Here is a 22,366-nt window from a genome sequence, read left to right on the forward strand (position 1 = left end):
ATACGGTGCCCTGCTTGGTCTCTGGTCAAAAGTAGTGCACGATGTAGGGAAAAGGGTGCCATTAGAAGCAGCCCCCGGTGTGTCAGCATGTGCAACACAGGCCAGACAGCACAATACTGATTTAACACTGCCTGAACAGAACCACTGGAGGGAAATACATGCTTATATAAGCTAGCCAAGACAGGGGTTGCTGGGCGACTGCCCACACACACACATCATACCTGCTTCCTGGGCTGGCAGTGATTCCAGTCAAAGGCTTTCATGATGAGCAAACAGCCACCTCAGGCATCAGCCCACAGACAAACACTACAGCACACCAAGCACCAGGCTTACACAATGGCAGCCACAACTGTCTGCAAGCTTTCAGCTCAGATAAGAACTGAATGGCTAGAATGAAAATATCCTGACAAAACAAATCAAGAAATACTTCAGGAGAAAAGGACTGATAGCTGTTACATGTTGTAGTGGGTGATGATGGACGGAGTCAGACGCAGGAGAGGAAATCACGGAATAAATGGTTTAATCAATAACCAGAGGTACGCAGCAATGCGTAATACACACCAGTGCGGACAAACGGCGTACTGGAGAAATAAAGGCACACGGGTGAATAACTCAGCGATACACAATAGAATCCAGCTCCACCAAGCTATTATCTCCTCTACAATCCCACACAAAGACAAGGGGGCAGAGGGAACACTTATACAGGTACTGATGAGGGGATATGAACCAGGTGTGTGTAATAGACAAGACAAAACAAATGGAATGATGAGATGAGGAGCGGCAGTGGCTAGAAGGCCGGTGACGACAAACGCCGAAGCCTGCCCAAACCAGGAGAGGAGGCAGCTTCGGAGGAAGTCGTGACACGTGCTTTTGGGCGTTGTGTGTCTTGTTATCCATTCGATTGCATTGCAAACAATGTCTGTATCATAAAATGAAACAAGAAAATACTGACTGAAATTGCTTGTTTCGACAGAATTGACAAAATTCTACAGAACAAGACAGAGAGCCAATCCTAACCAACGACTGATCTCAGTTCAGTTATACTCCGGAGCCTATACATATATCAAACAGTCAACAACATGAACACCATACTGGCCCCAATCTGTGATCAAATAGATGACCCATCCCTAACCATTATTTGGCGAGGACCAACTGGGTGCTTGTTGTCTCCAGTAGCTCTACTCCATCTCCTTCTATCATCATATAAATGCTACTGTGACAATCTCTTACCTTGATCACTCTTGAGACACTCTGTTTCCAGAGCTGTTTTCTAAATGCTCGAGACATGACACCTAGCTCCTCATATCAAAGACAGCTCCCAAACGACCATCTATAATCTATGTAGCTACAGATAGAGATCAGTGAGTGCTGTAGAGAAGATAAGAGTGGCTGTGATCACTCAGGAAATTAACTGGCATGCCTTTGTTTGCTCCCCACCTTGCTTTAAACTGATCCAACTGTCAGTGAAGTTAAAATCTCCTATAAACTATTCAAACAATTTAAAGAGGCAGGCAAGTTGCCAAGCTCCGGCACATGACACAGCCACAGGTGATGGGTATCACAGTAGAAGGCCACTGTATATTGTACACCAGGCCTTCATGATGCCATTGTGCAGGTGACAAAACAGTGGAAAAGGAACCTTCATAATCCCCTATTACTGTGTCAGGTATTGTGTCCCACCTTGACCTCTCTAACCCACAGAGAACCCATGCGGTGAGGCCTCTATATAAGCCTCTATGTCAGGGATCATCAACTACATTCAGCCGCCGGCCGATTTTTTCTTGAGCGGATGGTCAGGGAGCCGGAACATCCTTACAAATAATTTGTAGACTGCAAACTGACAGAAAGAAGCCCAAACATATATATATATACTATTATATATATATTTGACTAACATATAATCATTTCAAACCTTGCTTACATTTGTATATGATCACATATCTCTCTATTATGCGTGGGAATACCTTTGAACATATTTCCACATTGTTTACCATTGGAGCTGATTTGCTGGTGTTTAAACAATAAAACATTTTGCTCAGGAAACTTGGGGGGGGGGGGGGGGGGGCAATTAAATCACTGCTCTATGTGCTACCTACCCGAATACATAATGTGGCATTGATCTGAAGATGCGAGCTGTCTCATAATCCAAATGAATGATCCAAACTGCATTGATATTACTGTAATGACCAAAACATTGTGGACAGTGTATTTTAATACTAGCCTATATTTTTTATGAGTAGCACAGCCTTGATGCAGATCTACAATAGCAAACTAATTTATCAAACAACAAGAGTTAGTGGAAACGCTCCTTAGTTCCACTGAATACAAGTTAATGTACTGACTTTCTTCTCCAATACACATCTGCCTATTTTTCATTCTATCAATGTTTTGTTTATGTTCTTACAGTAGCTTATTTTATTGCGTAAGTTGATCGAAAATGTATAAGGTTTTACACTGAACAATGATACTTGTGACATGCTTTTCTATTAACTAACCAGTTATTTTAATCAAATCTAAAAGGCAAACAAAAAACAGAGCCTTTTGCAGCCAATTTAAATCTGACAAAAGCAATAAGACAGTGATATTCACACGGTTTTGATACATTTGAAAAAAAATTAAAAAGTATGTTTTTCCCTTCAGAATTTACTCAAGTAAAAGTAAAAGTACACATTCCTAAAAAAAAAAACGATTCAAGTACTGTAACGTGTTACTTGTAACGTGTTACTACCCATCTCTGTATTTTTATGAATCCCCAGTACTGTAAAATCCATTCCTCTGATTGACAATTTATATTTGGGCAATATAGCCTACATGCTGAACCTCTATCTACACAATGGTCTGGTAAACAGTCCAGAAGACTGGTATTGTAGTGAGATAAATACAATTGTTTGTTTCTTAAAACATTCATGATGAAATGCATGATTTGGTCACAGATAGGGACCAGGGTGTAGCCTAAGTAACATGTAACAGAACTGTGTAGGTCAGCTTACCTTGTTTTGATAGTCAGGTTTAAAGTGTAGCATCGCCACTCTCAACAAAGCAACCTATTCAAGGAATCCACCCTCTTAATTGACATGAATTACTATTAATGAGAACACAGACAAGAATTCCAGTGCATGCACTGCAGAACAAGCACTGCCAGCGACCAGCATCTTATTTTCCAGCCTAAAGGTTACTGTCTGAAATTATAATATTGATTTCTCCTCAGACAGAGGCTTGCTCACTAGATAGTGTAGTATTGGGTGACCACCTGTCGGCTAGGTAATTATCAAAAGCAGTGCTATCGCCTTACCAACGTCAACAATGGGGCTTGGGGCTGAATGGGTCATTGTTATACAGTATAGGCTACAGTTACAGACAGTTACAGTTACAGACATGTCTCCCCTGGACAGGTATAAAAGAGCCCTGTGGTCCAACTAATTGGGGAAGGGATTGACCAACAGAGAATGGATGGAGCAATACACAAAACTAGGCCTAGACCTATGTTGTGAAATTCATTGTTAGGTTAGGCCTAGTTCAATCCAACCAAGGAACACAATGACTTCTTAATAAAAGCCATTCACGCGAATGCATGTTGTACTGAAACTAGAAAGGAATAACACTAATGTAAAGTGGTGAAGAGTGGGGTGAGATGAAAGTGCCAGCAGCTGATGATTAATATGACATAACCAATCCTTCAAAAATAAGGGGACCAACGAGTGTGGAGAAATGTTGAGTTACAAAACAATCCACCCGAACTCCAAATTCAAAAGGGCAACCAGCATTTGGCTACTGCCTGGCTAAAGAGAACAACATACACCAAGAAACAAACACACCAGCCTACTAAATTCCATCAGATTACACAATATTGGCCGAGGATGATCACAGACTCATATGGGGTGAGAGAGCCTTTGATACTTGGAAAATGATTGTGCAGCTTTGCATTTAAAAGCAGTTAGATAATGAATATTTCACTAAGCCATGACTGATTTCTAAAGTGAGCCATCTCATTTGGAGAAACTGGGTAATTGGAGTCCCCACAGAATGATGTATGATCTGGTGAGAGCTCAGAGAGGGATCTAAAAGAAGGCCCCCATAACTTCACCATAACATCCACAAAATGTCCCCATAACATCCCCATAATCGCCCCATAACATCACCATAGTTTCCACATAACATCATCATAATGTCCCCATAACATCACTAGAACGTCCCCAAATGTTCCCAGAACATCACCATAATGTCCCTACAATGCTCGTATAACATCACCTTAACATCCCCCTAATTTTCCTATAACATCACCATAATGTCCCCAGAACATCATCATACTGTCCCCATAACATCACCAAAGCATCACTGTTGGAATTTTAGGACCCCTTTAGGTAACCCCCAAAAGTATTTTACAAATATTTTATGAAACATTGAATTTGGCCTTACTAACATTAGCCTATAGAAACGCATTGAATAACAGATTCATACATGGAAAAACACTCTCCGTTTTGCCCTCAGAACAGCCTCAATTCGTCGGGCATGGACTCTACAAGGTGTCGAAAGCGTTCCACAGGGATGCTGGCCCATGTTTACTCCAATGCTTCCCACAGTTGTGTCAAGTTCGCTGGATGTCCTTTGGGTGGTGGACCATTCTTGATACACACAGGAGACTGTTGAGCGTGAAAAACTCAACACAACTGGTGTGCCTTGCACTTACTACCATACCCCATTCAAAGGCAATTAAATATTTTGTTTTGCCCATTCACCATCTGAATGGCAGACACACAATCCATATCTCAATTGTCTCAAGGCTTAAAAATCCTTCTTTAACTGTCTCCTCCCCTTCATCTACACTGATTGAAGTGGATTTAACAAGTGACATCAATAAGGGATCATAGCTTTCACCTGGATTCACCTGGTCAGTCTATGTCGTGGAAAGAGCAGGTGTTCTTAATGTTTTGTATGCTCAATACATACTTCCATAAAAAAGATTAACTGGTACCGGGCTACCTTCAGACGAGTCTTGTGGGGGGAGGTTTTTTCCCCCACTCTGCAGACGGCTATATCGGTCAGCTAATACAGGACTATTAAAGGCCCAGTGCACAACTTTTGTGAAAAAAAATATTTTTTAATATATACACTACCGGTCAAAGGTTTTAGAACACCTACTCATTCAAGGGTTTTTCTTTATTTTTACTATTTTCTGCATTGTAGAATAATAGTGAAGACATCAAAACTATGAAATAACACATATGGAATCAATACAAATTCCTCATTAATCTACACAAAATACCCCATATTGACAAAGCAAAAACAGGTTTTTAGAAGTTTTAGCAAATGTATACAAAATAAAAACCGGAAATATCACATTTACATAAGTATTCAGACCCTTTACTCAGTACTTTGTTGAAGCGCCTTTGGCAGCGATTACAACCTCGATTCTTCTTGGGTATGATGCTACAAGCTTGGCACACCTGTATTTGGGGAGTTTCTCCCATTCCTCTCTGCAGATCCTCTCAAGCTCTGTCAGGTTGGATGGGGAGCGTCGCTGCACAGCTATTTTCAGGTCTCTCCAGAGATGTTCGATCGGGTTCAAGTCCGTGCTCTGGCTGGACCACTCAAGAACATTCAGAGACTTGTCCCGAAGCCACTCCTGCGTTAACTTGGCTGTGTGCTTAGAGTTGTTGTCTTGTTGGAAGGTGAACCTTCGCCCCAGTCTGAGGTTCTGAACGGTTTGGAGCAGGTTTCATCAAGGATCTTTCTGTACTTTGCTCTGTTCAGCTTTCCTTCGATCGTGACTAGACTCCCAGTCCCTGCTGCTGAAAAATACCCCCACAGCATGATGCTGCCACCACCATGCTTCACCCTAGGGATGGTACAATGTTTCCTCCAGACGTGATGCTTGGCATTCAGGCCAAAGAGTTCAATCTTGGTTTCATCAGACCAGAGAATCTTGTTTCTCATTGTCTGAGAGTCCTTTCGGTGCCTTTTGACAAACTCCAAGCGGGCTGTCATGTGCCTTTTACTGAGGAGTGGCTTCCGTCTGGCCACAATACCATAAAGGCTGGATCGTGGAGTGCTGCAGAGATGGTTGTCCTTCTGGAAGGTTCTCCCATCTCCACAGAGGAACTCTGGAGCTTTGTCAGAGTGACCATCGGGTTCCCTGACAAAGGCCCTTCTCCCCCGATTGCTCAGTTTGGCCGGGCGGCCAGCCATAGGAAGAGTCTTGGTGGTTCCAAACTTCTTCCATTTAAGAATGATGAAGCTATCATAAGGTGAATGCACCAATTTGTAAGTCGCTCTGGATAAGAGCGTCTGCTAAATGACGTAAATGTAAATGTAAATGTAATGGAGGCCAATGTTCTTGGGGACCTTCAATGCTGCATAAATGTTTTAGCACCCTTCCCCAGATTTGTGCCGAGACACAATCCTGTCTCGGAGCTCTACGGACAATTCCTTCAACCTCATGGCTTGGTTTTTGCTCTGACATGCACTGTCAACTGTGGGACCTTATATAGACAGGTGTGTCCCTTTCCAAATCATGTCCAATCAATTGAATTTACCACAGGTGGACTCCAATCAAGTTGTAGAAACATCTCAAGGATGATCAATGGAAACAGGATGCACACGAGCTCAATTTCGAGTCTCATAGCAAACGGTCTGAATACTTATGTAAAGTGAAGACATCAAAACTATGAAATAACACATATGGAATCATGTAGTAACCAAAAAAGTGTTAAACAAATTTTTAGAATCTTTAAAGTAGCCACCCTTTGCCTTGATGACAGCGTTGCATACTCTTGGCATTCTCGCAACCAGCTTCATGAGGAATGCTTTTCCAACAGTCTTGAAGGAGTTCCCACATATGCTGATCACTTGTTGGCTGCTTTTCCTTCACTCTGCGGTCCAACTCATTCCAAACCATCTCAATTGGGTTGAGGTCGGGTGATTGTGGATGCCAGGTCATCTGATCCAGTTCTCCATCACTCTCCTTCTTGGTCAAATAGCCCTTACACAGCCTGGAGGTGTGTTTTGGGTCATTGTCCTGTTGAAAAACAAATGACCGTCCCACTAAGCGCAAACCAGATGGGATGGTGTATCACTGCAGAATGCTGTGGTAGCCATGCTGGTTAAGTGTGCCTTGAATTCTAAATAAATCACAGACAGTGTCACCAGCAAAGCACCATCACACCTCCTCCTCCATGCTTCACGGTGGGAACCACACATGCAGATATCATCCGTTCACCTACTCTGCATCTCACAAAGACAAATTTGGACTCATCAGACCAAAGGACAGATTTCCACCAGTCTAATATGCATTCCTCGTGTTTCTTGGCCCACGCAAATCGCTTATTCTTATTGGTGTCCTTTAGTAGTGGTTTCTTTGCAGCAATTCGACCATGAAGGCGTGATTCACACATTCTCCTCTGAACAGTTGATGTTGAGATGTGTCTGTTACTTGAACTCTGTGAAGCATTTATTTGGGTTGCAATCTGAGGTGCAGTTAACTCTAATGAACTTATCCTCTGCAGCAGGGGTAACTCTGGGTCTTCCTTTCCTGTGGCAGTCCTCATGAGAGCCAGTTTCATCATAGCGCTTGATGGTTTTTGCGACTGCACTTGAAGAAACTTTCAAAGTTCTTGAAATGTTCCGGACTGACTGACCTTCATATCTTAAAGTAATGATGGACTGTCATTTCTCTTTGCTTATTTGAGCTGTTGTTGCCATAATATGGACTTGGTCTTTTACCAAATAGGGCTATCTTCTGTATACCACCCCTACCTTGTCACAACACAACTGATTGGCTCAAACGCATTAAGAAGGAAAGAAATTCCACAAATGAAACTTTTAACAAGGCACACCTGTTAATTAAAATGCATTCCAGTTGACTACCTCATGTAGCTGATTGAGAGAATGCCAAGAGTGTGCAAAGCTGTCATCAAGGCAAAGGGTTGCTACTTTGAAGAATCTCAAATAAAAAATATATTTTGATTTGTTTAACACTTTTTTGGTTACTACATGATTCCATTTGTGTTAGTTTTGATGTCTTCACTATTATTCTGCAATGTAGAAAATAGTTAAAATAAAGAAAAACCCTGGAAAGAAAAACCCTGGAATGAATAGGTGTCCAAACTTTTGACTGGTACTGTACATCTATTTTTTGTTCAGATTTTTCAGGGGGGTCTGCAGCACCCTCAGCAACCCTACTTCCCACGGCTTTGGTCGTAGAGCAAAACTGAGAACACCGTTGTGTTTGTGAGAGTCTCATTTTTCCATAAAGGGGTAGGCCAAACCGTTCGGACGCTACAGACGTTTTCGGGAGAAGACCGATCGGGATGTCTCCTGGTCTGACAAACACCGCTGTAGCTCAGTCACCTTCCACTGCAGATGCGGAAGACCAACATTGGTGGATGCGGTGGATTGAGATGCAGCCCATTCAGATATGTCTAGTTTAAACAGATGGAGTTTGATGGGGATTTTGTATTATGTTAATTACATTTAAGCGGGGCGCAGAAATCAGTAGGCCTACAGAGCTTAGATCAACTTTGTGGATATGCTGCCCACTACAGGGGGTGAGGAATGTGAGGAAATGCTGGTTAAGGATTGCTAGCTTGCTTCTCTTGGGATGAAAGTCTAATCATTCTCTGATATATTTGTTTTAATTAAAAAGCCAACACCAGGCAGAAGTAGCCATCATAATTAAAGCCATTATATTAACTTACAGACCGTTTTTTATTAGGCCTAGCCTAGGAGGCTATATTGCAAATTATAAAGTTTGTGTCCTGAATGCTGATTGGCTGAAAGCAGTGGTATATCAGACCATATACCACAGGTATGCCCCAAAAAAATATTTGTACTGTTCTAATTATGTTGGTAACCAGTTTATAATAGCAATAAGGCCCGAGGAGGTGTGGTATATGGCCAATATACAACGGCTAAGGGCTGTTCTTACGCACGACCTGGATACAGCCATTAGCCATGCTTAAATATGTTTCAATTATTGTGAGCTCTTGTGTCTCTCTATATATGCATGCTCTTCATTACCAGAAAATGCTATCATTTTATGGGCAGGAATAAAGAAACAGGACCACAACACGATGCAAACTAAAGGCTACTTTGCCACCTCCTCCAGACAAAAACTAAGATATACAGTACAACTAATATACATTACAATCACATTTACACAAGCGAAATAGCTGATAATACAATCACCAAACCTGCATTTCCTTTATTGACTCCACGGGGACTGAGGGTTGGGACCTGTTTCTCAAGTTGGACTTCGCAGAACGCGAGCTGAGAGACATGTGGTTTCCACACCACCACGAATATGTCTTTGAAGTGTGAATACAGTATCAGAATTCTGGAAACAGTTGCGAGTTTTCCATGTCACGTGGAATTCTTGTATTTTGGTCCTTGGTGTCCTGGGCTGGCTCGAGGTGCTCAAGCTGCAGTTGTCTGATAACACTTTCCCACCAATTAAATGGTGTTAGCTGTTTCCTTGGTTACGTAGGACCTGTTTTTTTCCAGGGTCAGTGCTATTTGGGGTCCTTGGGACGTCCCTACCCTGACCTTAACCTTAACCATAAACCTTACCTGACCCCAACCTTAATCCTTACCTTAACCCTTTTCAATGTCAACTTCAATGGGGGTATTGACGTCCCAAGGATTCCGAATAGCACGAACGGTTTTTTTCAGATGGGTCAGCTACAACGATATCCCCGCAGGCTGCACCATGATGTCCATAGAAATAGTTATCGTAGAAACACCACAAATCCACATGATTTTTCACGGTCCACTCATGGGGCCACAAAGCAACTTCTCATTATCTCATTGAGAAATTTCCGATATTTATTCATTTTTAATCAGTATAGAAATATACGGTTGTAGGAGGCCTTTTTGGCCTCTTATGTGGTTGTTGTGTTGTGTAGGCTGCTAGTCTACAGTTTGTCTGTCGTCTTTCTGTCTTTGTATATTCCATTTAATTTGTAACGTTACACTAGAGGGAATGGGTCACACATGTGGGATGCACAAGTATGGAGCATACAGGCCTATACAAGTCTATATCTTTCAAACATGCGCCTGTGTAATTAATGATTTTTCCCAGCCGCACGCCAACATTGAGTGGAATATGAGGAGAGGGGGCCATGAATTGATATGTTGATGCAGACGTTGAGTGTATCACAAGATACAGTTATATATATTTTCAAGATGCCTCGATGAAACTTTGTAATGTAGGCCCTGAGCGGATACAACTTATTTCCAAATGGACACTATAATCCTCTTCATTACTTGATTTTACTAGAGGCTTTGTAAACTACAGAATTTGTGTATCCCAAGATAGGCCAATCGGTTTGCCAACACTACGAAGAGGACAAATGTATAAAGATGCCGGATACATTTTTTAACCAGTGGGTGGCAGTGTTTGATCAAAAAATGAACCGTTTGAATGCTTTATAGCAGACGTCTATCAATCAGTATTGTAGTTAGGTCTATACAATCTCCAATGGAAAATAATAACACCAGTCCAGTCATCATCAGATAGGCTAAATAGTCAAAATGTCGTGATTATTCCCAGTGAAGGAAGTGCTTTTGTGATAAATAACAACATTTTATTCCTAGCCTATCTCATACCTATGTTTTCCTGTTGGCTACCATAGCCTAGGATAGGTCTATGTCTGGATTACATCATGTCTGGTGGCCAAGTGTAGCCTAGTCCCAGATCTGTAGGTGCTTTTGCCAACTCTATTGTCATTGTCAGAAAAAAACATGTTTGACATGACAATTCCGTAAGGAGTTGGCAAGAGAGCAGAAACAGACTACCACCCAGGCTAGACCAAGTAGCCTTTATATTTTGGCTCCCGTACCCAACCTACATTGCAGTCACCCCCTTCATCCCAGTTGTGGCGCACAATGCCTCAAAATATCAGGGATATTCCAGCAGTGCCAGAGACCCCATTCAAGACCTCCCCTTTATCAACGGACTTCCCCCTCTGCCTCTGTGCTCAGGCTCTGGAGCGCCGCCGAACGGTAATAAGAATTTTCATTCTCGCCAAGATGGAGGTCTCTTGCCTGTTGAAGAGAGAACAGATTGCGTGCGTGTTACATTAGAATATCATTTCAATGGTGTTGCATTTCCATTTTCTCGGAAAATCTAGAGGAAGTCAATTCTTTGGAGATTATTTTGCCATATCGGTATTCCAGCCATGAGCTCTGGAGAGGGAATAGATGAGGCTGCTAAGGATGCGGCCGACATAGCGGCGTTTTTCAAGTCGGGTGAGTGAAAGAGGGGCGAGCACCTCCGGTAGCCCACTGTATTGATATTGCCATCTACATTGTTCCCGTATAGATGATAAACTGATCAACAAATTGAGCCATTGGTGGGTGGATGCGTTAGAGAGATACGATTATTATTCTCCTAAACAGGCTCCCTGTCATCCTCTCTGTTTTTATTCCAATATGATAACAGAGCGAACCTCAGATTATAGTAAATTACGCCCACTTCAATGTTTAAAAAAAAATGTGTCGTGGATGGTTTATTATCTAGAAATGAAATGTAATCTATGTATCCCTATCCCCGAGATGTGTGTAGACTACATCTTTCAATTATTCTGTACACTGCGTCGTGGCCAACGAACCTTTTGCAGTGAGCTGCTTGTTAGTCAGAACCACTTCCTATTGATTGTGATAGGCTATCATGTAAATAAACTGTAGCCTATGATGCCGCCCAGGTGAAGAGGCTGCACAACCTATCTGGAACATAACTGAGTTTTAGGTCAGGCATACGTAGCCTACGGAAACATCACATCTTCCTGTTTACTCTCATACAATATGTTATGGAATAACCAAGAATAGACTATCACTTTTTTCTATTGCGGTTTAGTTTATTTAGATACACATTAGTCCATCAGGGCAATACACGAATCCGTATAAAATTAATCCTTACAAGATGTTCAGATTATTGTGTTATTTTAACATATCTAATACCATTGAGTTTATCTCTGGTATACATTCTAAATATTTTTCTCTCTACTCAATTTAATGACCTAACATAATGTTTTTTTTTTTTTTACCCTAGTAGACTAAACCAATTAAATCACAGAAGTGCTTCCACATAACATACTGCCATCATTTCCCCCCACATTAATTGGGGTAATAATGTAATTCTTGGGAATGTCCTTGGACCATGATGAGACCACCTCAGATGATCCACAGTCAGAGCAGCTGTTCATTTGCACTCAGCTGTTCTGTAGCACCTGGTCTGGTGCCTCTTGGTCAAGAAGTCTGTTCCCCACCATCTCCATTGATGACACACAGACAGAAGTTTGAGTGGGACAGACAGGGTCAAGCTGAAGTGAAGAAAGGTCTGAGTCTTTTGGAAAGATGAGTGATATAGCCTAGTGATTTATATAATACATTCTATTCTATTCTTTAGTGTATGCATGTTACATAGTATTTACTGGAGCTTTTAGGTCACTGGAGTCTGGAGGTAATGGAAGTTGAGAAAGAGCTGTCTAAAGACAATGTTAGGAAATGTGTTTGGCGAAGGAATGTTCCAACATTCATGGAATCAAGGGACCTCGAACTATAGGCTGATGGTCATCTCTAACAAGGTAGAAATATATGAATCGGCCTATGTTCCTTTCTCTCATAGTTACCACACATATTTTCTCTCAGTGTCTCTTTAAGACAGCTTGGAATGCTATAATGGATTGTATTCTATTGTTGCAGTCTAAGGTTGGTATGTGGCCAGTGTTTTCTGCTAAAGCTGCTATAGACCATGTCCTGGGAGTTAACAATAACAACATGAACTTGAATGATGTGCATGAACAGCATTTGCCTGTAAATGGTCTCTGTCTAGATGCTTTGAGGTTTGAGTAGCCCATTTCACCTGTTACTGTTATTGTTAACTGAAAGGACTCAGTTTAGCTTGCTATATTGTGTAATTATAGGTAGTATTTTGTGCAGTGCAGTGTTCAAGTTAGTAGGTGTTTTGCATGGTGATGCATTTAGACATTAACATTTCACACATATTGTGTAGGTGCTAAAACTGGGACAGCTTGTCATGACTGTCTAAGAGAGGCCAGTGAAACACAGCGCAACAACATGACCCATAACTGTGTCCAAGCATACGCTAGGAGCAATGTGTTGGGTGAGTCCCAAAAGGCATCCTATTCCATATAGTGCACTACTTTTGACCAGAGCCCTATGCCTTTGAGGTACTATATAGGGAATAGGGGATATATTCACAATAATAGGGTGCCATTTGGGATGCAACCATGGATATGTTGTTTGGCCTGTCAGTATCCTACAACATCATTCATCCTGAAGCCACAGTGAAAGGATAGAAGAGGCCATCCCACTTTCTGTAACCTCTCCAGCAGGCTTCCTAATTGCTGCTGTCTTGTTGAGCATTGAAATCTTGGCACAAAGTTGCTCTTTCTTGTTGCATTGAAACACATTTATTTAGTTTGGGGAGCTCTGGGTGCACCCACTGTGATGCCCTAGTTAGTCACTGAGGAGTCTTGAGTAGGACTTCGGTTGTGTCCCAAATGGCACCCTATTCCCTATATAGTGCACTACTTTTGACCAGGGTAGGAATAGGGTGCCTTTTTGGACACTTATGGCTACACTAGGTAGCCTGTCTGAAGTTGTTATATGTCATTTAAGAAGAGACTGGGCTAATTTTAGGATCCACCCTTTTAAGTGTATCTAACTCGATGATATACTAGACAGTCTGTGTTGGAAGATGATATGTATAACAGAAGTCAAAGCTCGATGATTTAGGGAAGTCAACTATCAAAACAGTATGCTTTTCAGTTTATGGAGACATATTTCTGTATGGAGTTGTTGTGGTAGTCATAGAGATGTGATAGTCATGGAGATGTTGTGCTAGTCATAGTCATCTATTATTCCTCTTCATTATTTTGTGATGAGGTAGACAGATGGACGTTATTATGTCATTCCCACATACATTGTATAGATCCCACATTTTATACTGAGTCATCCTCTTTTGAGTTAATCAGTGAGGTTGTCATAACTTATAGTCCACATGACAATGAGACTCATTACAGCAGCTCAGTAACATGCCTATGATTTCAGCCCACACAAAGCTTTATGTCTATGTCCCAAGGAATTCAAACTATTGCACTGTAAGCTTATATTCACTTTACACTGAGTGTACAACATATTAGGAACACCTGCTTATAGACTGACATAGACTGACCAGGTGAATCCAGGTGAAAGCTATGATCCCTTATTGATGTCACTTGTTAAATCCACTTCAATCAGTGTAGATGAAGGGGAGGAGACAGGTTGAAGAAGGATTTTTAAGCCTTGAGACAATTGAGACATAGATTGGGTATGTGTGCCATTCAGATGGTGAATGGGAAAGACAAAATATTGAAGCGCCTTTGAACGGGGTATGGTAGTAGGTGCCAGGCGCTCAACAGTTTCCCATGTGTATCAAGAATGGTCCACCACCCAAAGGACGTCCAGCCAATTTGACACAACTGTGGGAAGAGTTGTAGTCAACATGGGCCAGCATCCGTGTGGGAATGCTTTCAATACCTTGTAGAGTCCATGCCCCGAAGAATTGAGGCTGTTCTGAGGGTGCAACTCAATATTAGGGAGGTGTTCCAAATGTTTTATACACTCAGTGTATAGTAATACTATGTATTTACCATTTACGTAGTTATTACATTGGCACCGAGTGTAGTATACAGTGCTTTGGGAAGGCATAAGGCTGTCTTGGCTTGTTTGATGTGAGTTGACTCTTACAGGGATCATCCTGTCCCCCACTGTACAGTAAGCTGTTGTAATGCAGAGCTGCTCGCTGGCTATTCATAGCGTACTGTGGCATTGCCCATTAGCTTTCAATGACCCAAATCAGGAGGTCATTTTCAGTGGCTTTTTAAGGATAGCAGACTGAATGAATTGTGTAATTGAATTAGACTTATTGTTCTTGCTTTTTAAGAACAAGACAAAAAATGTATATCTAACTTTTATGACACAGCATCATGCCATGCTTACAAATGAGTACGCTGTAGCTGAATCAGGCACCACTGAGTTCTGATTTACAAGGTCATAAGATACTAGTCATCCATCATACCACCAGTGGTTTAATGAGACCTATGGTTCCAACAAAGATCTAGTGTTTACTATGTCAAAGTACCTTCTATTTTTGTCCTGTATCAAATATCATAGTCAGGCGCCATTTGCCACCACATAGCTGCCTTGCTTTGCCCATTTACCATATTACACAGTGGGGTTGTTCTTGTGAGAGGACGGCCGTTACATTGGCAACGGTATAAGTCAGGATATTTTCTGTGTACATGATTGTTAGTCTATCCAGCTCAGAGCAGCATGAGGTTTACCAAGTACTTTCATTTGATTGGTTCTTTGGAAAAGCCCCTTTACTAATTTCTTATGTCCCCATTCCATTTAAACATTACTTGCTTTCTAGTGGTGATATTATGCCATAGAAAGGTCACAGTTATCATCTATTTACCATCAACTGTTGGACATGAAAATTCAAAATGTCTTTGTCCGTTTAGGAATGAAAAAGAAGCTATAAGATTATTACTAGGCCTAATTAGACTGGCCTGTAATGTGAGCCAAATAGTTGTACTGCCTGTGATCCAGCGTTATCACCCAGTGTGATCATGCTTATCGAGGTGGAAACCTAAGTGTTATGTAATAAAATGTCTGCTGGCTGCTGCTGAGGAACACACTTTAACCAACTAAAGTCTTCTTAGCTGTGTCATAATAGTGGTGTAATGTAGTAGGGCTCAGATGCTCCAGAATCAATTCACATCATGAGTGAGGGAGAGGGGGAGAGAGAGAGGGAGAGCGTACGAAAGGTAGGACCGAAAAAAAAACTTCTGCAAATTATAGAGTAGTAAAGGTCAGGGTGGAGTAGGCCATCATCATATTCTACAGTCAGAAAGAATCCTCTTGCATTCTATCGCAAAGGAATTGGCAGTTGCTTCTAGTGGAGTAGAAGCAATCAGCACAGAGTGGCATTGCACCATGAAACAGCCTCAGCCCAGCCACCATCATGCCATCCTCCTCATAATTGGAAAAAGAAGAGCTTTTGACTGGAGCTGTTCTGTTTTGCCCAGACTCACTTTCGGTGGTTTGGTTTCCCCCTCCTCTGCTTGACTGTTATGGATTTGTTTATTTATTGTAGAGCTGTTTATAAAGAAGCCTGCTGAATGTATTTTATGAGATTCATGGCATTTATATATAGATTAGTTAGAGATACTATGCTTTTCACTGACCCACAGAACTAGATCAGGCCACATCTCACTCAAAGCAGCAATCTGTGCACAGTTCTGTAGTATATATCATGAAATGTAGGCCTATGTGAGTTCTATGGAAGAAATCTAAAGACAATCATTAAAACTGCATGGAGGATCAGAAGGACAGCAAAATATTTACAGTGAAAAATTCTTAAGCAAACAACCCAAGCATGAATTTGGAGTCAGGTGAACTACTGTCCTGTGATCTGGGGAAATTCATCAGCAAGTGAGATTAGGAGGCTGCAGATTGCACAGAACAAAGCAGCAAGGATTGTTTTATGGTGGAGATATGATTCTTCTCTTGTAGTCATGCACAATGCTCTTGGGTGGTTATCATTCAACACGATAATTGAAAAAAATATGCTTATTTTATTTCACAATGAACACCATTTAAAACGGCCAAACACATTAACAACAGTATTCAGTTGGTAAGAGACAGACATTCAGAGCAAACCAGAAACCTTTCAATATATAAATTAAATTGTGCATGACTATGGTAGATGAAGGAACCAATCTATCTTTTCAGACTGTTAGATTATTTATCTGGTCAATATATGGCAGTGAATTATGTCTGTTGTTTGTAACAATGTGATTGTATTGTTAAATGTGATTGTTTTGTAAATTGTATTTTAATGTTTAAGGACTCTTGGAAGATTAGTCCAAATGAGGATTAAAAGAGATCCTAATAAAATAAAATCAAACACTAAGTCTAAAGCTTGCAGAGCTTAAAGTCATCGTTTACAGGGTAAGGAAACCAACATGTCATTTTGTAATTTGGGTGAACTATCCCTTTAAAAACATCAATTTTCCCATTTAAATTGTCCCGATTTGCATACAGATAACCGTCAATGTCAATAAGTAGGAATTGAGAATGCAGAGTGAAGTCGATAACTAGCCTAAGGGATGGCTTAATTCAGTCAGGAAAATAGAGGTATCAATCAGAGCAGCTTCAGCCTGCCACCCACGTTGCCTGGGGACCTGGAAGGAAGGAAAGAAGAAGGTATTGTGGGCCATGAAGAAGAAGAGTGGCTGTGGGCTGAGCCTGCCTGGGTGTCTCCTTGAAATCCCTCATCTGATAAGAGAGGATTTCCTATCCATCAGTCAACCTCAGCCACCCACCCCCTACCAGACACACACACCCAGCAGCCCCCTCCTTCCCAGCACTAAGGAGGCGTCTGGAATCAGGGCATCTCATCTCAGAACCCTGGCTTCCTAGGTGTCTGTCTGCCGGCCTGCCTTCCTGTCTGTCTCCCTCTCAGAGACTAGCTGTTATTTCAAACAGAGCAGCAGGGTTTTATGTGTTTCTGAGTTTATGTATTAACACCCTTCTTCTCTCTGATGGTAATAATAAACTCAAGACACACGCGCGCGCGCACACATTTGATCCTTCTTGTCGTTCATACAGGACGGCATATAAAAAATCATATACTGTTAAACGCCTTTGTTATGTTTTGAGAACAACGGCTTTCCTCTTTTTAATGAGGTTGAGGCACACACACACACACACACACACACACACACACACACACACACACACAGGGCTCAGTTTGGGAATCAAAGCAGCATGGCCCACAGTGGGACTGAGGTAGGGGATGTTTGCTGTGGTGTGGTTGCAGCTGTGTGCCCTCCCTGTGCTTGTCTCCAGTGAACAGCTGTGCACAGCCTGTCAAACAGGAACTCCACACAGAGCAAAACATCCTCGCCCCTTTGAAGACACTAACATGTTTAGTTCCTCCTCGTGCTGCACTCTGCCAGTGGTCGCCTGGTTTAAATAGATCACTCGCCGCTGCTCAGATTTGTATAAAAACAAGCAAACTAAACTCAAATCCACATAATACAATATTATCTATCTCATTCATCCCATTCAAGTTGGTTTGTATGAGAGACATCTTTTTGCTCCGCTTTTAGATGCCATACCCTAGATACTTTGACGTATTTAATTGACTCTAACTCATAGCCATTTCCATGTTATAAAGCCCCTAGGTGAATAGGCAAGAGGAGGATGCCAGTGATAAAATGCCAGAGCTAAAATGTAGGATGCCAGTTACAAAACCTAAGGCTTCGTCTCACTACACAGCAGAGGACCCTCTAGTCTATATTTACATTACATTTTTTACATTTCAGTCAATTAGCAGATGCTCTTATCCAGAGTGACTTACAGTTAGTGCATTCACCTTAAGATAGCTAGGTGAGACAACCACATTATCACAGTCATAGTAAGTACATTTTCCTCAAAGTAGCTATCAGCAAAGTCAGTGCTAATTATAAATAAGCGTTAGTTCAAGAAAGGCAAGGTTGTTTTTTGGGTGGGTGAGGGGCTTCTGTCGGATCATCATCATGTGAATTATCCGTCACGTCTTCGAGAGAGGGTGTGTTGGCTTTAATTGTGACCTTAATATAGCCTAACATCGAATCCACAATGCAGTTAACATCGAATCCCAAGCCACTGCAGTTCGCCGCCCATTTAATCCCTAGCAGCAGCATATGCTGGTTTGTCTTTTGAGAAGCAGGCAAAGTAGAGCTTAGCTGTAGCTGTCCCATGCCACTGATAGATAAATGACCCAGAAAGAAAACAGGGCTGTACTGCGAACATCCCACAACACCACAGTACTGCCATAGACGTAGAAATGTCAGTCAGAATGAAGAGAAAGTCTCACTTAACCCACTGTAATGTGCTACTGTAAAAATCAGAGAAAACGATGACGGACTGTGTTTAACTTTAATGACTCCAGGTGAATTATCCAGCATTCTGCTTCAAAGATATCATTTTTTCCAGGCGGGTGGCGGTAGAAAGATATACAGATTCCCACTCAGTGGTTCTATATCATGATTCATTCCTGTGTCAGTTTGTCAGCTGTAAGTAATTTGGTGGCTTCATGTTCAATTCTGGCTGTGTCCCAAATTCTGGCTGTGTCCCAAATGGCACCCTATTCCCTGTATAACGCACTCATGCTGTATAGGGAATAGGGTGCCATTTGTGACACAGCACGTCTCATGCTGTTTCATGTCTTTGACTAGCCAGATACTGGGATCAAAGCAGCTCTTCCTTGTCCTCTCATCTGCAGGAAATAATCACAGGCTCAAGGTTGGAGAGATTGGCAGAGCCAGGCCACTGCATTCATTCACTGACTATTCTTTTCTATCTTTATTTTTCTAGATTCTCTCCCTCTTTCAAAATGTGAGCCCAAACTGGACGGACCCAGTCAACAAGCAGGTCATTTATTTACTTAATTCTTTGTCTGTGGAATGTATTGTATAACTGTGCTACGCGTATAATATGACACCTTGCTTTGGTATACCCTCTCAGATATCTATTTATGCGTGTTTGTGGTGAGGTTTGGGGAAGAAACAGATCCTATCATATCAGGGAGGGAGGGGGAGAGAGAGAGAGAGAGAGAGAGAGAGAGAGAGAGAGAGAGAGAGAGAGAGAGAGAGAGAGAGAGAGAGAGAGAGAGAGAGAGAGAGAGAGAGAGAGAGAGAGAGAGAGAGAGAGAGAGAGAGAGAGAGAGAGAGAGAGAGAGAGAGAGAGAGAGAGAGAGAGAGAGAGAGAGAGAGAGAGAGAGAGAGAGAGAGAGAGAGAGAGAGAGAGAGAGAGAGAGAGAGAGAGAGAGAGAGAGAGAGAGAGAGAGAGAGAGAGAGAGAGAGAGAGAGAGAGAGAGAGAGAGAGAGAGAGAGAGAGAGAGAGAGAGAGAGAGAGAGAGAGAGAGAGAGCACTGCTTGGGTACATTGGTATACTGTACCTACATAGCTACTATATAGTATATTACTAGCAACTATATTACATGGCTGCTGTTGCCACAGCTGATTGAGAGTGAAAGTTAAGTACAGAGGGTCTGGTTTAACTGAAGGTCCTCATCACTGACTCAGTGCCATCAGAGCCTAGCAGTGTATTTCTTTTCATCATGGATGCTTTCTTGTGTATAGTCATTTCCTATTAGGTTCTACATGGAGTCTTGAAGGTTAAAAGGTTAATGTAGTATAGAATTTTCACCCGTGACGTTCTTCATGGCTAACTGGTCACAGACCTGCTTATTTCTCAACAAGGTGACACGTACGCACGGTGCCACGCAGACACACACCCACACACACACACACACACACACACACACACACACACACACGTGGTTGACAGGTCTGTCACCTGCATGATAACTGAATGCCATCACGGTCTCCATGTTCTTTATGTTTAAGATTTAAAAACACACACAGTCCAAACTTCACACCTAGGCTCTGACTGACTGGTTACTGATCGGTGGCATATTCTGTTTTCCATATTCTGTTAGGTGAAGTGAAATATTTAACACATTTGTAACTACTATGATGATCCTGTTAGAGGCTGCACATTAATTTGCAGGTGTTTCAGGTGCCAGGTTAATTATATAGGGTTAATAATGAGTTTCAATTAGGATATTTGCTGACTCTGCTCTCACTAAAGATGGTCTGTGTTGGCTAAAGGGGAAAATGGTTTATGTGTGAATTATTCAATAAAGTTGACCAAACATTTTTCTATCTGCTGAAAATTCCTTTTGGATATTTTGAATGCTACGTAGGTAGAAGAAGTAGGCTATGTTATGTCATGATTATTTCTGCTTACCTTCTGCTGGTGGCAAAATATCTACCATGTGCACTAGGTGTCATGTTCTTTTGAACAAATTAAAATTATCTTTGCATATTGATATGCTTGTATCAGTCTAATACAGTACATCAGTATGTCTTAATTCAGGCAAGCATTATGACCATTCTTTGCCTGTCTTTCTTAATGATAGCAATGCATTTTTTCTGGAAGATCGTAGCAGAACAGAAAGTGTAAGATTGTGTCTGATTGAAGTGTATAGGCTACACCTTACTATAATCTCCCAGCAGAACACAGAACTGTCTCTCCCTTAATTGGAGCTTGCTGTTGATCAGGATCAGTAGGAGTGTGTGTGTCACGATCGTTGGTTAGAGATGAGGACCAAGGCGCAGCGTTGAAGGCGAACATATTTATTTATTGAATGATCACACGATCAAAACGATGACGTGACAGTCAATGGTAATACACAAACCAAATACGAACAAGAAACCACAATGAATGAGTGCCAAACGGCTACCTAAGTATGACTCCCAATCAGAGACAACGAGCTACAGCCGTCTCTGATTGGGAGCCACCCTGGCCAACATAGAATTACAAAACCAGAAAGTGAAACCTAGAACACACATAGACTATACACACCCTGGCTCAATATATTAGAGTCCCCAGAGCCAGGGCATGACAGTACCCCCCCCTAAAGGCGCGGACTCCGACCGCGCCCACCAAATACCACAGGGGAGGGACCGGGTGGGCACTCCGCTTAGGCGGCGGATCCGGCTCCGGGCCTGATCCCCGCTCCATCTCCAACCCCCCAAAGTACCCCTGGTCCGGTCTGGCCCCGCTGGCCGGAGCTGGACTGCACACTGGTGGAGCGGATTGCTCTAGCTCCGGCGTGAAGCATCTGACCGGTGCCGGACCAGCCACCGGTGGAACAGGCACGGGCCGTGCCGGACTGACGACGCACACCACTGGCTTGGTGTGGGGAGCAGGAGCGGGCCGAGCCGGGCTGTCGAAGCGCACCACTGACTTGGTGCGGGGAGCAGGCACGGGCCGAGCCGGGCTGACGAAGCGCACCACTGACTTGGTGCGGGGAGCAGGAACGGGCCGAGCCGGGCTGACGAAGCGCACCACTGACTTGGTGCGGGGAGCAGGAACGGGCCGAGCTGGGCTGACGAAGCGCACCACTGACTTGGTGCGGGGAGCAGGAACGGGCCGAGCCGGGCTGACGAAGCGCACCACTGACTTGGTGCGGGGAGCAGGAACGGGCCGAGCCGGGCTGACGAAGCGCACCACTGACTTGGTGCGGGGAGCAGGAACAGGTCGGACCGTACTGGGGACACACACCACTGGTCCTACGCAGGGATCTGGAATGGGCCGGACCGGACTGGTAACACACCCCAGTACCTCTCGCCGTGCCTCTACACCTTCCACCCCCTCTTCGACCAGTGGCCCCCGTAACCTGGCGGCCTCCTCTGCCAATCCGCTGGGCCGCTCTGCCGCGGTCTCCTGCTGGCCCGTCGTCCAC

General features: G+C 42.7%; 2 protein-coding genes across 2 annotated transcripts in view; one reads left to right on the top strand and one right to left on the bottom strand.

The window, feature by feature from the left end:
- The window catches only part of LOC311108249 (dynein axonemal heavy chain 5-like), a gene marked incomplete at its 5' end in the record, with an annotated part of 67,401 nt that extends 58,126 nt beyond the window's left edge, over window positions 1-9,275 (bottom strand). Inside the window, 1 exon segment of the mRNA XM_084150870.1 lies at window positions 9,189-9,275. Within this exon segment, the coding sequence (XP_084006996.1) occupies window positions 9,189-9,275 (87 nt within the window).
- A 1,899-nt stretch (window positions 9,276-11,174) lies between these two features.
- The window catches only part of LOC311108259 (triple functional domain protein-like), a gene marked incomplete at its 5' end in the record, with an annotated part of 108,054 nt that continues 96,862 nt past the window's right edge, over window positions 11,175-22,366 (top strand). The window contains 2 exons of the mRNA XM_084150881.1: window positions 11,175-11,244; window positions 19,429-19,485. Coding sequence (XP_084007007.1) covers window positions 11,175-11,244; window positions 19,429-19,485 — 127 coding nt within the window. The remainder of the gene's footprint in view (window positions 11,245-19,428; window positions 19,486-22,366) is intronic.

This window comes from Coregonus lavaretus (genome assembly GCF_964263955.1).
Source record: "Coregonus lavaretus genome assembly, chromosome: 3".
Lineage (NCBI taxonomy): Eukaryota > Metazoa > Chordata > Actinopteri > Salmoniformes > Salmonidae > Coregonus > Coregonus lavaretus.